Source organism: Plecotus auritus (genome assembly GCF_963455305.1).
Source record: "Plecotus auritus genome assembly, chromosome: 2".
NCBI lineage: Eukaryota > Metazoa > Chordata > Mammalia > Chiroptera > Vespertilionidae > Plecotus > Plecotus auritus.
Genome location: NC_137771.1, coordinates 58,645,009 through 58,661,121, shown reverse-complemented (window position 1 = coordinate 58,661,121; position 16,113 = coordinate 58,645,009). Strand labels below are relative to the sequence as shown.

Below are 16,113 nucleotides of genomic sequence, written 5' to 3'. Positions count from 1 at the left end.
GGTGAGATAATAAAAGTTTATTGTTGTCATCGCTGTTGTTTTTATTTATTTTTTATTTTTTTAATATATTTTTTGATATTTTACAGAGAGGAAGGGAGAGGGATAGAGAGCTAGAAACATCGATGAGAGAGAAATATCGATCAGCTGCCTCCTGCACACCTCCCACTGGGGATGTGCCCGCAACCAAGGTACATGCCCTTGACCGGAATCGAACCCGGGACCCTTCAGTCCGCAGGCCGATGCTCTATCCACTGAGCCAAACCGGTTTCGGCATCGCTGTTGTCTTTAAATGAGAAAAGAACTTTATTTTGTTTGGGGAAATGGGTAGGTGTCTGGTCTCAGAACTTCTGGAACTGCTTCTTAGTGCTGGCGGCCTTGGTGACCTTGAGCACAGCCAAGCAAACAGTGTTGCTCAGGGGCCAGCACTCACCAACCATGATGATATCACCTATCTGGACGTCCCTGATACAGGGGGACAGGTGCATGGATATGTTTTTATGGCACTTCTGCAAGTGGTTGTACTTATGGATGTAGTGGAGGTAGTCTCCACAGATGACAGTGATCTTCTGCAACTTCATCTTGATCAACACACCAGGCAGAACCCACCCTTGAATGGAGACATTACCAGTAAAGGGGCATTTCTTATCAGTGTAAGTGCCCTCAATGGCCTCCTTGGGCATCTTGAAGATCTGACCGATGTTCTTATATACTGTGGGAGCTTTTTCTTGATAGTTTCTTCAAGCAAGACCCTCTTCTTACTTTGAAAGATGGTGGGCTACCCAGCCAGTGTGGCTCAACCTATGAACCAGAAGGTCACAGTTCAATTCCTGGTCAAGGCACATGCCTGAGTTGCGGGATCCATCCCCAGTAGGGGGCATGTAGGAGGCAGCCAATCAATCATTCCTTCCCTTTCCCTTCCTCTCTGAAATCAATAAAAATATATTAAGAAAAGAAAGATGGTGGGCTGCTCTGGATAGGCATGTTCAGTCTAAGAGTCCTCCTTATCTTATATATACGACTTCAGAATTAAATACCTAAACAACAGGCTCCCTGGATTAGCCCTTAGGACTCAGTTCTCACGGGACTAACTGTAAGGCCCAAGATCCAGAAAACCATCTCACAAACCTTAAATTTTAAGAAGGTAACTTCTAAAACACTTGAGCCTCCACTAACCCCAAGTGTGGAGGCCTCGGGATTTAATCTAATCTAGATTAAGACAAAGACATGTACCTCTGCCTGACAATCTCCAAATTAGGGCGCAGGGTCTCACTCTCAAGGATGCACCCATGAGGCCAAGGGCAGGCCCCTCAGCCTCAGCACCAAGTCCCAAGCCCGCACCTGAATTTTATTATTGTTTTAAGACACTAAATTTTGGGTAATTTATTAAACAGCAACAAATAACTAATAGTGGAAACCATACTAAGAGCAACAAAAAGACACACAAATTTCCCCAAACTGGAAAGGAAATGCAAGTGTGTGGACAGATGACATAGATGAGGAAGCCACAATCTAGAATAAATTCAGGAGGAAAGACATTTGTTGAGGGTAGACATTTGCTAAGCAGCAACCTTAAACAGCACCAGGCCTTGAGTTGGCAGGTGTGAGAGCAGGATTGAAGAAGAGGGACTAAAAATGGGAGATTAAACAAAAGTCTGTGTCCAAACACCTATAGTAGTCCCACATCTCATTCTACTCCCTGCCCCTTCCCCCTCCATCCCTGAATAGGAAGGCAGCTTGTAAAAAAAAAAAAAAAAATCAACCAAAAATTATTAAAACTGCCTGAAGAGAGTAAACTGGCTAGGGTGAGTGATGGCCCTGCCCACAATAAGGCCCTCTGCATTCTATATCCAGGTGTGCCCTGCCTGCTAGGCTATTTCCAGAACATTAATCCTAAAGAAAAGCCTGCCAATCAACACACCTTAAAGAAGTAAATGAGCCCCATTTGCTCTCCTGTTCACCTTTTTGTGGGAAAAACAAACAGAAAACACTGCAAACCCACACAATCTGCCTAAGAAAATCAATCCAGTCACCAATTACACTTTCAAATTTGAGAGAGAAAAAAAAAACAACTGTCAGCACAAGAATGAAAGCCCAAGATAAACAGACAAAATTGATTCCTGAGGAAGTAAGATAATTCAAGAAATAGAAATTTGCAATGGCAGATATAACCCTCTCTTTTCAGATTATGATTATTCTAAATGTTTATCCTTGTCCCGTTGTATATTATTGTTACTGTATCGTTTTGGATTGGTATAAAGAGCTAGCAAGTCAGAGGGGGGTAGCAAAAGCTTTCATTAGTAGACATATTTGAATTATCCTATACTAGAGGCCCAGTGCATGAAATCTGTGCACAGGGGAGTAAGGAGGGTCCCTCAACCCAGCCTGCGTCCTCTCGCAGTCCGGGACCCCTCAGGGGATGTCCGGGGCTCTCGCAGTCCAGGACCGCTTGCTCCTTACCGTCCACCTGCAGCGGAGGTGGGAGAGGCTCCCACCACCACCGCTGTGCTCGCCAGCCATAAGCCCGGCTTCTGGCTGAGTGCGCTCGCCCTGTGGGAGCACACTGACCAGTCGTTCTGCTATTCGGTCGATGTGCATATTAAGGTTTTATTATATAGGATGGCAACTGAATCCACTGATCCCCACGGCAGAATGGGCCTAAGCCGGCAGGCAGACGTCCTCCAAGGGGTCCCAGACTGCGAGAGGGCACAGGCCGGGCTGAGGGACCCCCCGCCCTAGTGCACAAAATTTCATGCACTGGGCCTCTAGTAAGAAATAAAATTTTCTCTTTAAAGAGCAAGCTTCAAAAAAAGAGCCCCCTACAATTTATGTATGTGTTAACACATACATACCTTAAGGAGGGGTAATTCTAAGAAAAATGAAATCTAAGGCTAAAAATTGCTCTCTCTGTAATATTAGTTTCTACCTATTAAATGACAATCTCTTTAACAGATGGTAGAGTTAGGAGAGTACTTAATGCAGTGGTAACCTAACATTGAAAAGACTTTTCAGAATATGAAAACATGCTAAGTGAAACAATGTCAAATACAAAAGATCACATATTGTATAATTCTATTTATATGAACTGTCCAGAATAGGCAAATTCATGGAGAGAGAAGGTGGATTAGTAGTTGCCAAGAGCTTGGGGGGTAAGGGAAGTGTTAGATGAGAAAAGGGAGTAATTACTAATAGAGTTTCTTTTTAGAGTGATGAAAATATTATAGAATTAGAAAGAGGTACTAGTTGTACAACTTTGTGAATATACTAAAAACCACTGAATTATATACTTTAAAAGAGTAAATTTTATAGTATTAGAATTATATCTCAATAAAACTATTATTTTAAAAATAGACTTTTCAGAGAAAAAAAGGCTATAGTTCCAAACCAATGTTTGGCAAAGCTTATATAGGAAAGTCCTGTTAATCACTTTCACAAATGACTGACCTGGCTTTGAGAAAAGCCTATGCCAGGACTTGTTTTAATCTAAAGAGGCAACAACTCTTTCTGGTAATTCTGAATAAAGCTTCCAAATGATCACAAACTTTAACTTCCCAAGCAGTTCTGATATTATTTTCTTACTAACTTTCTTCATTAAAGTAGTTTTCCCTAATTTAAGGGCTTGGCATATAGTAAATGCAATTAAAAATAATTTAACAAACACTTCTTAGTAAAGAATTTATCTTGGATCACATTCTGAGATCATATATTTATACCCTAGAAGCATTCCTAGGATGTTTCTCAGACATCGAGTCCTTCTTGTGGTATTCATGCATTTTGTTTTCCATAAGGATTTTTTTAAAAAATGACTTACAACAAATTCAAAGTACAATGAACACTTGTCAAATATTTTTTTAAGTTGTACATTATAAAGAAACTTTAGAGCAATTAGGTATATTGTTCTTCCTAGGGGGAAAAATGCAATTATTCTCCCTATAAACCATCAAGGAGTTAAGCATTTACAGAACATAAAGATAAAAAGCATTTGACAAAATACATCCTTTTATGATAAAAACTCAACATTTTAGGCATTAAAGGAATGTACCTCAATACAATAAAAGCCATGTATGACTAGCCCACAGCTAACACACTTAGTGGTGAAAGGTTGAAAGCTTTTCTTCTAACAACAGGAACAAGACAAGGGTGCTCACTTTCACCACTCCTATTCAGCACAGTAATGGGAGTCTTAGCCAGAGGAATTAGGTAAGACAAACAAAAAGGCATTCAAATTAAAAAGAAGTAAAACTCTCAGCACATGATATGATCTTATACAAAGAAAATCCTAAAGATTCCACCAAAAAACCATTAGAACTAATAAATAAATTCAGTAAAGTTGCAGAATACAAAATCAATATACAAAAATCAGTTGAATTTCTACACACTAACAATAATCAGAAAGAGAAATTAAGAAAACAATCCCATTGATAATAGCTTTAAAAAAATAAAATACTTAGTAATAAATGTAAGTAAGGAGGTGAAAAATCTGTACACTGAAAACTGTTAAGCTGAAAAAACTGAAAAAGACAAATAAATGGAAGGATATCACATATTCATGGATCAGAATAATTAATATTGTCAAAATGTCCATATTACCTAAAGCCATTTATAAATTCATTGTAATCCCTATCAAAATTCCAATGGCATTTTTTCACAGAAACAGAAAAAACAATCCTAAAATTTATACGGAGCCTCAAAAGACCTCAAAGAGGCAAAGCAATCCTGAAACAAAACAAAACTTGAGACATCACACTTCCTGATTTCAAACTGTATTCAAAGCTACAGTAATCATACAGTAGTCCACTGGCGTAAAAATAGACACTGAGACCAATGGAACAGAATCGAGAGCCCAGAAAGAAACCCTTGTAATAGAGTCAGTCAATATCTGACAAGGGAGCCAGAATACTAACAGGGAAAGAATAACTTCTTCACTGTGGTGGCAGAATTGGAGAACCACATGCAGAAGAATTAAAATGAATCCTTATCTTACATCACTCAACAAATATTAACTCAAAATGGAGTAAAGACTAAACATAAGACCTGAAACCAAAAAACTCCTAAAAGAAAACATAGGGAAAAAGCTCGTTGACACTAGCAAAAAAAAAAAAAAAAGCTCCTTGACAATAATTGTTTGAATATGACCACAAAAGCATAAGCAACAAAAGCAAAAATAAACAAGTGAGACTGTATCGAAGTAAAAAGTTTCTGCACAGCAAAAAGAGAAGGCAACTTACGGAATGAAGGAAAATATTTGCAAACCATCCATCTGATAAGGGGTTAATATATAAGGACCTCATACAACTGAATAGCAAAGACAAAGAAACTCAATCTAATTTTAAAAATGGACAGAGGGTCCTGGCCAGGTGGCTCAACTGGTTGGAGCATCGTCCTGTACACCAACGGATTACAGCTTCAATTCCTGGTCAAGGCACATACCTAGGTTGCAGTTCAATCCTCAGTCGGGGTATGTACGAGAGGCAACTGATCAATGTTTTTCTCTCACATTGATGTTTCTCTCTCTCTCCCCTTTCCTCTTTCTCTAAAATCCATAAAAACACATGCTCCCATGAGGATTTTTATTTTTTAAGAATATATTTTTATTGATTTCGGAGAGGAAGGGAGAGGGAGAAAGAGATAGAAACATCAATGAAGAGAGAGAATCATCAATCAGCTGCCTCCTGCACACCCCCCACTGGGGATTGATCCCACAACTCGGACATGTGCCCTGACCATGAATTGAACGGTGACATCCTGGTTCATAGGTCAACGCTCAAACATTGAGCAACACCAGTCAGGCACCCATGAGGATTAAAAAAAAAAAGGACAGAGGACCCAAATAAACATTTTTCCAGAGAAGACACAAATGGCCAAATAGGTGCATGAAAAGTTGCTCAGCATCACTAATCATCAGGAAGATGTAAATCAAAACCACAAAGAGATACCACTCAGACCTGTCAGAATGGCCATTATAAAAAAGACAAGAGATAACAAGTGTTGGTGAAGATTTGAAGAAAAGGGAACTCTTTTGCACTGTTGGCGGGAATGTAAATTAGTATAGCTACTATGAAAACAATATGGAGGTTCCTCGAAAAAGTAAAAATAGAACTACTGTGTGATCCAGCAGTCCCATTTCTGGGTATATATACAAAGGAAATAAAATCACTATATTAAGATATCTGCACTATCCTATGTACATTGCAACATTTTAAAAAATAACCAAGATATAGAAACAATTTAAAGTGTCCATCAATGGATGAATAAAGAAGATGCAATATATAGTATATGTACAATGAAATATTCATCCATGAGAAAGAAAAAAATCCTGCCATTTGCAACAATATGGATGAAACTTGAAGGCACTATGCTAAGTGAAATAAACAAGAAAGACATATTACATGTATGGCATCACTTATATGTGAAATGCAAAAGAGCCAAAAACAAAACAAACAACAAAAAAAAGGCCAGCCCCATAGAAACAGAGAGTAGAATGGTAAGAGGCTGAGGGGTGGGGGAAATGGGAAGATATTGGTCAAAGGGTGTAAACCTCTGGTGAGAAGATAAGTAAGTTCTGGGGATCTAATGTACAATATGGCAACTATCCTACATAATAAAAGCCTAATATGCAGCCGAAACCGGTTTGGCTCAGTGGAAAGAGCGTCGGCCTGCGGACTGAAGGGTCCCGGGTTCGATTCCGGTCAAGGGCATGTACCTTGGTTGCGGGCACATCTCCAGTGGGAGGTGTGCAGGAGGCAGCTGATCGATGTTTCTAGCTCTCTATCCCTCTCCCTTCCTCTCTGTAAAATATCAATAAAAATATATTAAAAAAAAAAAAGTCTAATATGCAAATCGACCGAATGGTGGAACAACCAGCAGAACAACCGGTCGCTATGATGCGCACTGACTACCAGGGGTCAGAGGCTCAACACAGGAGCTGCCTCCAGCCCGGAGGCCCCAGGCCAGCCAAGGTGGGTGTGAGCAGGGGCCCCCCTATTGCCATGCCGGTTGCCCCGCTGCGGAGGGAGGCAACCAGCGGCGGAAGGCAGGGCCGGCGAGCAGGCAGCACCAGGCCAGCCAAGGCAGGTGCCAGCGGGGACCTCCTGATCGGCCCGCTGGTCACCCCACAGACCGGCCCTGATCACCAGCCAGGCCTAGGGATCCTACCCATGCACGAATTTCATGCACCAGGCCTCTAGTAGCTAATAATACTGTATTATATACTCATTGTGGTAATTACTTTACAATAAATGTGTATTAAATCATCATACTGTACACTTTAAACTTACACAATGTTATATGTCAATTATATCTCAATAAAGCTGGGAAAAAAAACATTTAAAAAAAGAACAGAAAGATAAGCCTGTCTAAATCAAATAGCAAAGGAAAAGGAAACAGCTTTTCCATAAAACAAGTAGGTATATTCTGTCTATTGCAAACTTACACATAAAAATATAAGAAAAAATGTAAATAACTCAAGAGATAATACTGTAAGCTGCAGCGACAATATACATACACAGAAAAATCTTGAGAGGATGAAATATTATGGTCAGTAGAGATTTTAAAAAGGCAGAATCAAGGCTTAGGGCCCAGGGTATTAGGTAGAATACCTAAAGCTTTCCACACTACAGCATGAATTCAATTGCAGATGTGTGATACTATTTATATTTTTAAAACAGTATTAATATCCAAAATCTATCATAAAAATTAAATTATTCTAAGATGAAATTGGCCATTGGTGATTTTTAAACCTGTTTTAAGTAGAAAAAAATTATAAAAAGATGATCACTTTGTAAGCATTCTCTTTTGATACAAAATTTAAATCTCAGTAGAAAACAAATTATCCATAAATTTATAATTCAGTGATCACCATTATTTATACATTAGTGAACTTTTATCTAGTCTTCTTTTCTCTGCCTAAATAATTAAATACCACACACGTTTTTCTTTCTTTTCTATTTCAAAATCACAATCATATTCTCTACATACTACCCTTTTCACTTAATACATGTCCCCATGTCATTAAAAATGATTAGGAACATGTTTATGCCATTATAATATTTCAAAATTATGGATGTACCATAATTTAGCATTAGACTGTTTCGTTTTTCATTATTATTAAAATGCCAAAGTGAATGTTTTTACATATAAATCTTTGCATCTAATCACTTTAGAAGTATGATTTCTGAGCTAAAAAATCTGAACTATTTTAAGAATCTTGATATAAAGTCAACTGCTTTCCATAATCCATAGTATATAAAAGTGCCTATTTAAAGTATGTGTTTACATGTCCACCTCTGTACAGAGTTTATGAGCTCCTGTGAGAACTTTCACTCATGCTATTTTCATCTTTGTATCCTGGTATCTAACATGCTACATAAGTGGCTACTGAACTAAATTACAGCACAGTGGCAAAACTGTACTCTCAAGCTGACAAAGAATGCGAATACTCATCAGGAACACACATGACCTACCTCTGCTGCTGAAGCAAAGGAATCGGTTGAAGCAACGCTCAAGGTGTCTCGAAGGCCATAGTCGTCCACATTCCCCCTCACAGTAATATCTGTATCTTTATCTTAAAAGTAAAAGATGAAAGGTTTAGAAACTAATATTCCTTGTCACTACCATATTTTATACTCTATAGTTGGTTTTTCTTTTTCTTTATTTATTGCAGTCTTTCTTTTGATAGACTATTGGGGTCTAAAAGGAAAATAATACAGCCCAGCCAGTGTGGCTCAGTGGTTGAGTGTCAACCCATGAACTAGGAGGTCACGGTTCAATTCCTGGTCGGGGCACATTCCTGGATTTCAGGCTCAGTCCCCAGTAGTGAGGAAGCTGGTCAATGATTCTCTCTCATCATTGATGTTTCTCTCTCTCCCCCTCTCCCTTCTCTGAAATCAATAAAAAAACAAAACTTGGCCAATATTTTTTTAAAAGTTTGAAAAGGAAAACAATACAAATCAATGGAACATAATCTAAGAAGACTCTCAAAGTTGATTTACTGTTTAACTGATTCTGAAACACTGCCAAGCAGAGAACAAAGTGCTATAAAGTTGACCTTTTTGCTTTAACAAGGGATTAAATTTAATTGTGCATTAAAAATTTTTGAGTATATAATAAATTAAGTTGGTATATAAGAACTGAAGTTGGATAATCTACATGGTAAAATGAGTATATACCAAAGACAGTTTGAAACAGAGCAAGTTAGAACTGGTAGGTTCACTCAAATTAAAAGAATTATTAACATAAAATGTTGCCTATCAGTTGTGATAAATTGATTAATTATAACAATTCCAAAAAGATATCTCTGAGTTCTCTTGCTCTTTAAGGCCACTTGAAAACACTAAAAGGCCAAAAATGATGAGATAGATCTAGGTCCCTCACACTTACTGTGCTTACCTGAGGGTCAAACATAATTGCTCCAATGATTTTAAAGGGCTGAAAAAGTTTAAATACATTTGTAAATAGTCAATGTCTTGACAGGCTACCTATTAGCAATAGACAACATTGGGAATGTGGATGCCAATATCTTCACATACGATCATCAGGAATCTGTTAACATTAAATTTTTAAAGAATATTGTACTTGCTTACAGATGTGACAAGACTAGCAAATAAATGATATGCTTCAAAATTTATCACAAGTATGAAAAAGAAAACAACAAAATATATTTAGATTTTTCTTATTTTTATTCTCAACCTGTTAATTTTGTCAGAAACTTTATCTTCTTTAAAAAGAAACCAGAACTCTCTTTGCCTTTCATTTATCCAAATTTGTCTTCAATTATTTTTCCTAAAATAAAATTCATTACCTTTATCCAACTACCAGAAAACACAGACATTTTGTGATTCTACACAGGAAGTGTAAAGTTTTTAGAAATCCAAACCATTAATTCAGTTTAAACTAAAAAGTTTTGCAACCAATTTATATTCCAAGCTCTAAGCCAATCTGAAAAAGCAAATAAACCTTAATTGGCACAAGGTTGATTCCTATTAAGTATCAAAAATAACCATGCACATAGCATATTTTTCTACTACTGTGGATGAAAGGGGCCACATGCTAACCTGACAAGCTCAGGGAAGGCCTACATGGCGGTCTTGCAAACTCAAAGACCTAAAGTAACCACAAAGGATGGTCTGAAATTAAACTTTACTAAAAGCAAGAAATATGTGTCTATCATTTTACTAGTTATCCAATCCCAGAGGTTTTCTCGCTTTGCTTTCTCCTGCCTCTCTAATCTGTCACCAAATGGATTTCAAGTTACCCACCTATGTCTCCTCCTTTGATTGTAATGTATAAAACAAGGTGAAAAACGGCCATTCTCTGGAGCATCATCCCAATCTGTGGAGATTCTGCTTCCTGGCAATTGTTGATAGTTTGGCTCAAGTAAACTCACAAAAATTCTTTACAGGTTTGAATGTTTTTATGTTAACACTACTCTACATTTGGTGAGACCATAGTTTAACATTTTAACAATTTATCTTCTAAGTTTAAATTATAGTTGTTTTCAAATGAAGTTTACATCAATCCTTTTAAAATATCTAACTTGTCAGCTTAAAATCCTACTACTAAATCACTATATAATAGAACAAAATCTGAGTTAAATCATTCTATTTTTAAGAATACATATTCTATTAGAAATTTAAATTTTTCATCAAGTTTGGTATTTTTATTTTGTTATTGTTTTTTATTGATTTTTTAGAAAGAGAGAGGAAAGGAGAGGGAGAGAGAGAAAGAAACATTGATGGGCTGCTTCCTGCACATCCCCTACTGGGGAATTGAGCCTGCAAACCAGGCATGTGCCCTGACTGGGAATCGAACCAGCGACCTCTCATTGCATGGGACGATGCTCAACCAACTGGGCCACAGAGTCCAGGATTAAACTTGGTATTTTTAGAAACTCAATTTTACCCAGAAAATTTTCAGTTATTCTCTTTATAGTGCATATGACTTTTTAAAATACACACACAAACAGATCAATTATTTATAAAACTGAATTGGCATTTACAACTTTCAAATCTTTATCTTCTTAATGATTTTTTCATTGTTAGTATTAATTGTGCAAAAAGAAATCACAGTACAATTTTTTTTGCCAAAGCACTTTTAAAGCAGGATTATATTACTAGTCAATTAAGTTAAATCTTGGTTCCATATGCCTTTTGCTATTTTCAGAATGAAATACAAACATTTATCTCATGTCACTTTACCTTTCAGACATTACCCACAAGCTGTTAAAAGTCTGTTTTACTTCACTCAACAGAAACCAGCCACTCAATGTCATCCAGATCAGTTACAATGATTGTACTTTTTTAAATTTTTAAATCTAACCCCCAAAAAAGGCTCAGAGGAACTGGAAAGATTTATTCATTAAATCCAACTTTGTAAACCACAGACCATACCTCTCATTTCAGTAATTATTATGATTCCTGGAATGGCAGCTTAAAGCAGTAATTATGACTAGAAATAATACAGCTGTTTTTCACACAAGCCAATAAAAAGTATAAAGAAAGAACATTGGACAATATCTCAAACTAACTGCTTTCATGCATCCAATTAAAATGTAAAATACCTTTTGAAACTAATACAAAATAATATTGCATATAAACTGTAATTGAAAAATAAAATTTAAAAAATTTTTATATTACTCTTTCTAAAAAGTATCAACTCTTGATTGTGGTACTGAAAGAAAAGGACAGCACAGAAAATTGGAAACCATAGGCTTCATCTTAGTCAGTATTTAAGAAATATTTTCCTACCAAATTTATCTTAGCAGAAAAAAATGTTAAAGTCACAATTAGATATCATTACACACCTACCAGAATTATTGAACTTGGAAAAATTTTTTGTTAGGGATGTATAGCAATGGAAATTCTCACACACTACTGGTAGAAATGTCAATTGGAAGAACCATGTGGAAATTTTGGCATTATCTATTAAAGTTCAACACTGCCTTCTCTATGACCTAGCAATTCTGTCCTTGGTGTGTTTTATAGAAATGCATGCTTATGTGCATAAGAATGTTCATAACAACATTTATAACAGCTCCAAAATGGAAAAAAAAATACAAACCAATGTCCATATACCATAGAACACACAAACTGTGCTATATTCATACAATGAAATACCATACAACAATAAAAGTGAATGAATTGCTGCTAAATGCAAGAACATGGATGAATCTCACAACATGTTGAGTGAAGAATTATATGCATTTCATTCACATTAAAATTCAAAAACAGCCCAGGCCAATATAGCTCAGTTGGTTGGAGTGTTGTCCCATGCACCCAAGGGTCATGGGTTCAAATCCCAATCAGGGCAGATACCAAGGCTGCAGGTTCAATTCCCAGTCCAGGTGCTTACAGGAGGCAACCGATCAATGTTTCTCTCTCACATCAATGTTTTTTTTCTCTCTCCCTCTCCTTTACTCTCTCTCTAAAAGAAAATCAATAAAAACATATCCTTGGGTGAGGATTTTAAAAAAAAATTCAAAAACAGGCAAAACTAAATGGACTACACACTTAGTTGATAAGACTATAAAGAAAAGCCAGGAAGTAATCAGCATTAGCAACGTAACAGTGGTTAATTTGGAAGAAATATTGATTGGGGTGGGGGAGTAACAAAGGGACCTTTTGGAAATTTGACAATGTTTTATTTTTTTATCTACATGATAGTTACACAAGAGGGTGTTATAAATCACTGTATTTTTTCATTCTGTGCACTTTCCTCTAAGGTTTAGAAGGAAAGAAAACAATAAATCTATACATTTTGACCCCAAATGGCTGAAAACAGAAAAGACAAAGAAATACTTTCTGTATTTCAATGTTGATAGTAAAACTACAAATTACTATTAGACATGAATTGTATTCCCTGGTAGAGGGAGCATCTATAATGATGCTAGGTTAAAAGTGAAAAGATCTGATGAGTCTGTTAAGTACAACAGCAAATTGAAAATAATTTATCTGCATCCTATAGGGAAATACCAGTAGTAATAGTGGAGGCTAACGCCACGCATATACCACTCACAACCTTTTTTCTCCTAGCTCATCAATCTTTCTTTGCTATTTAGTGATTCGTTTAGAATTTTAAATGTTTGGGCGAGGATAATCAATCATTTGCAGAAGGAAAACATGGAAAATAAGAGACGCTTGCTATTTAACAACAATAAAAGTGTGATGAGATTAATAAACATTTATTTTGCATTTACTACTTGCCAGAAACCAAGTTATATGCTTTACATATATTATTTCATAATTCTCACAATAATCCTTTGAGGTAGGTGATATATATATTTTTCATTTTATATATCAAAGAACCTAAGGTACAGAAAGGTAATAAGTAACTGGTCCATACAAATACAGTTAAGAAATGGAATGGCAGGATTCAAAACCAAGTCACCTGACACCAGATTCCATGCTATGAAACTATGGAATTGTGGTGTCCAATATGGTAGCTGCTAGCCACATGTGTCTATCAAGCACATAAAATGTGGCTGACAAAATTGAGATGTGCTATAAGTGTAAAATACACAATAGATTTTGAAAGCTTTGTACCAAAAGACATAAAATCACTTATTAATAAACAGTAGGCTTAAGAAAATGTTATTAAAATTAATTTCACTACTTTCATTTTACTGTTTCACGTGACTACTAGAAATTTAAAGTTGCATTTGTGGCTCACGTATTTCTATTATACAGCACTATTAGAGCATTCCTTTCTCAAATCTTATATAAAATGCAAAGAATTTACAAGTTCTTTAGAGGATTTAGATTCAACTCATATTTTTTGAGTGACTACTATGTTCCCTAGACTCTCTGCTAAATGCTTTCACAAACTATTTATTTCATTTAATATAGGTAACTGCTAAATAGACTAGCCTAATTATATACAAGAATGTCTTATAATAACTAGAACAATAAAGGCCATTTCCTAATCAAAATCTTCAATGGATCCTTGTCTGGTTTTCAAAGCTTTCCATAATCTCAGTCCAACCTACCTATATAATCTTGTTTTCTATTAATTACTGAAAGACCACTCAGCTTTATCTGAGTATATTTACTACACTCCCACTTACCACAGATTAATGCAATGGTTAAAAGTTTGGGCTTTGGAGTCAGCCAGCAAGCATGTGGATTCTGATCCTAGCTCTGTTGTTTAATATCTGGGTAAACTGAGGATAACAATATTGATTTCACCGAGTTGTCACAGGATTAAATGGGAGACTTGTGTAGGCACAGTCCTTGCTACACAGTAAGTGCTAAATAATTTTTCACTAGTAGTATTATTGCCATATGCATTCTTTACTCAAGCTTTTGGTTCCTTCTGCATCTTTTCCAACATACAAATTTCTCTTCTTCTGATCCTTCACCCCATGCTACCCGGGAACACATACTGCTTTATAATTTGCAGCTTACGTACTATCCTCAGCAAGTATCCTCCAAAAATTAGCTGTTTTATTTTATTCTATGTGAGGCAATACAGCCAATCATGGGTCTGGGGCCATACAGGTTAGATTCAGATTCTGACTGCTCTTTATTAGCTGTGTAACCTTGGGTAAGTTTCTTATCTCCTCAGTGCCTCAGTGTTCTCTTTTATAAAATGGGGGGGGGGGGGGGCGGGGGCGGGGGAGAATCTACCTCACAGAGTTGTGTGAGGATTAAACAAGTTAATATATGTAAAATAAGTATTCAATACATGTTAGCTATTCATATTCTTATGCAAAAGGTAAGTATGTACCATTTAATATTCTATCTGAATTTTTATTTAACTATTGCCTGAATATACAACTTGTCTGTCCTGCTGGACTGACTGACACAACTTAAGTGGATGTACTTTTTCGAATTTTCTCTTTACTTTCTTTTTCTTTCATTTTTGTTTTTCCTGGTGGTTTCTACAGTTCTCAATCAAGTATGGAACACATTGTAAACACTTAAATATTTGTTCATATAAACGAAAAAAGAAAACTTATTATAAACTGACCATCCCCAAGACATGGAAATCCCTAACTTAAAAAGCCTCTCGTGTATTTCCTCTGGCTCATTCTGCCTGTTGCACAACTTTAACTTGTTTTCAGAGCCCTGTTAAAATTCTTCTGTTTCTAATAGCCAGATCTAAATTAATTAAACTTATGACACCATCTTCCAAACCTAAAATTTGCAGCATTAGCCCCTTAATAACTCATCATTAATATTCAATTGCCTAAAAAGAGCTTTTCACATAATTGGGTGATTAAATATGAAAAAATGTGCCATGAGTTACCACACTGACACTTGGCAAGGTAGCTCTTTTTTTCCCCCTAAACTTTTAAAATCGTAAATCTAACACTTTTTTAAAAAACACTAACCTGTGTCCAATACCCAGAACCTTTAAAACATTCATGCCTAGACATAAACTATGCTTTTCTTTGGAAGAACACTGAAAGTATGTTTACTTTTAACTAAACAGTTATATATTTTAGGCCAAAAATCTGACTGGATTCAAGCTTTCCTCCTTCTTTCACAATCTCCTAATTCACATATTACTTAAGTTTTTTCCAAAGCAGAATTTGCTTGAAAGTTAAAAAAAACAAAAACACAACAAAACAAAACTGGAAGACACTTGAGCCCTGGAGCTTCAGGCCTAGACCTGTTCCTTTAAACCAGTGCAAGTGGATTTTCTGTATGCCCCGCTTTGGCCATCACTGGGCACATTCTATTTTCTGTCGCTTAGAAGGCATCAGGTCTATTTTAACCTCAGCAGATTCTAGCGGAGATTCCAAGGATGCCACTCTTCTTTTAAAATCTGGGCTGTCCACTGTGGGTTTTGTAACACCAGCAAGCAGAGGAAGCCTGCCAAATGTCTCAATATCATCTGACTTCTGTGTCAGCAGCTATTCTCCAGATGATTTTTAGCAATTTAAATCTGATTTGGAACCTTGTCTTTTCTATGGTCTTATTAAAAATGGAAATGTTCCCGCTGCCAACAAGATAAGCAATTTTCCAAACAGTCTGCTATAATGTTAAAATAATTAACAAATCTAGAAAACTATTGCTGCTCTTTATGTGTCTTGTATGCCTATCTGTCCACCCCTGTTGTGGATAATTTTTATTCCCATTTGTTTTAAAATGCTATAGTAAAGTTTGAGAGAGAAAA

At 36.3% G+C, this 16,113-nt stretch overlaps 1 protein-coding gene and 1 pseudogene across 3 annotated transcripts in view; both read right to left on the bottom strand.

Annotated features, from left to right (window-relative positions):
- The window catches only part of MIGA1 (mitoguardin 1), a gene marked incomplete at its 5' end in the record, with an annotated part of 97,094 nt that overhangs the window by 24,123 nt on the left and 56,858 nt on the right, over positions 1-16,113 (bottom strand). For both annotated transcript variants that reach the window (XM_080658155.1, XM_080658154.1), the window contains one exon: positions 8,460-8,560. In XM_080658155.1, coding sequence (XP_080514281.1) covers positions 8,460-8,560 — 101 coding nt within the window. The remainder of the gene's footprint in view (positions 1-8,459; positions 8,561-16,113) is intronic.
- On the bottom strand, positions 339-2,595 carry LOC308242579 (small ribosomal subunit protein uS17-like; annotated as a pseudogene). The gene is made up of 2 exons: positions 2,566-2,595; positions 339-775 (listed from the first exon to the last, which is right to left on the bottom strand). The product of its transcript is annotated as a small ribosomal subunit protein uS17-like (transcript).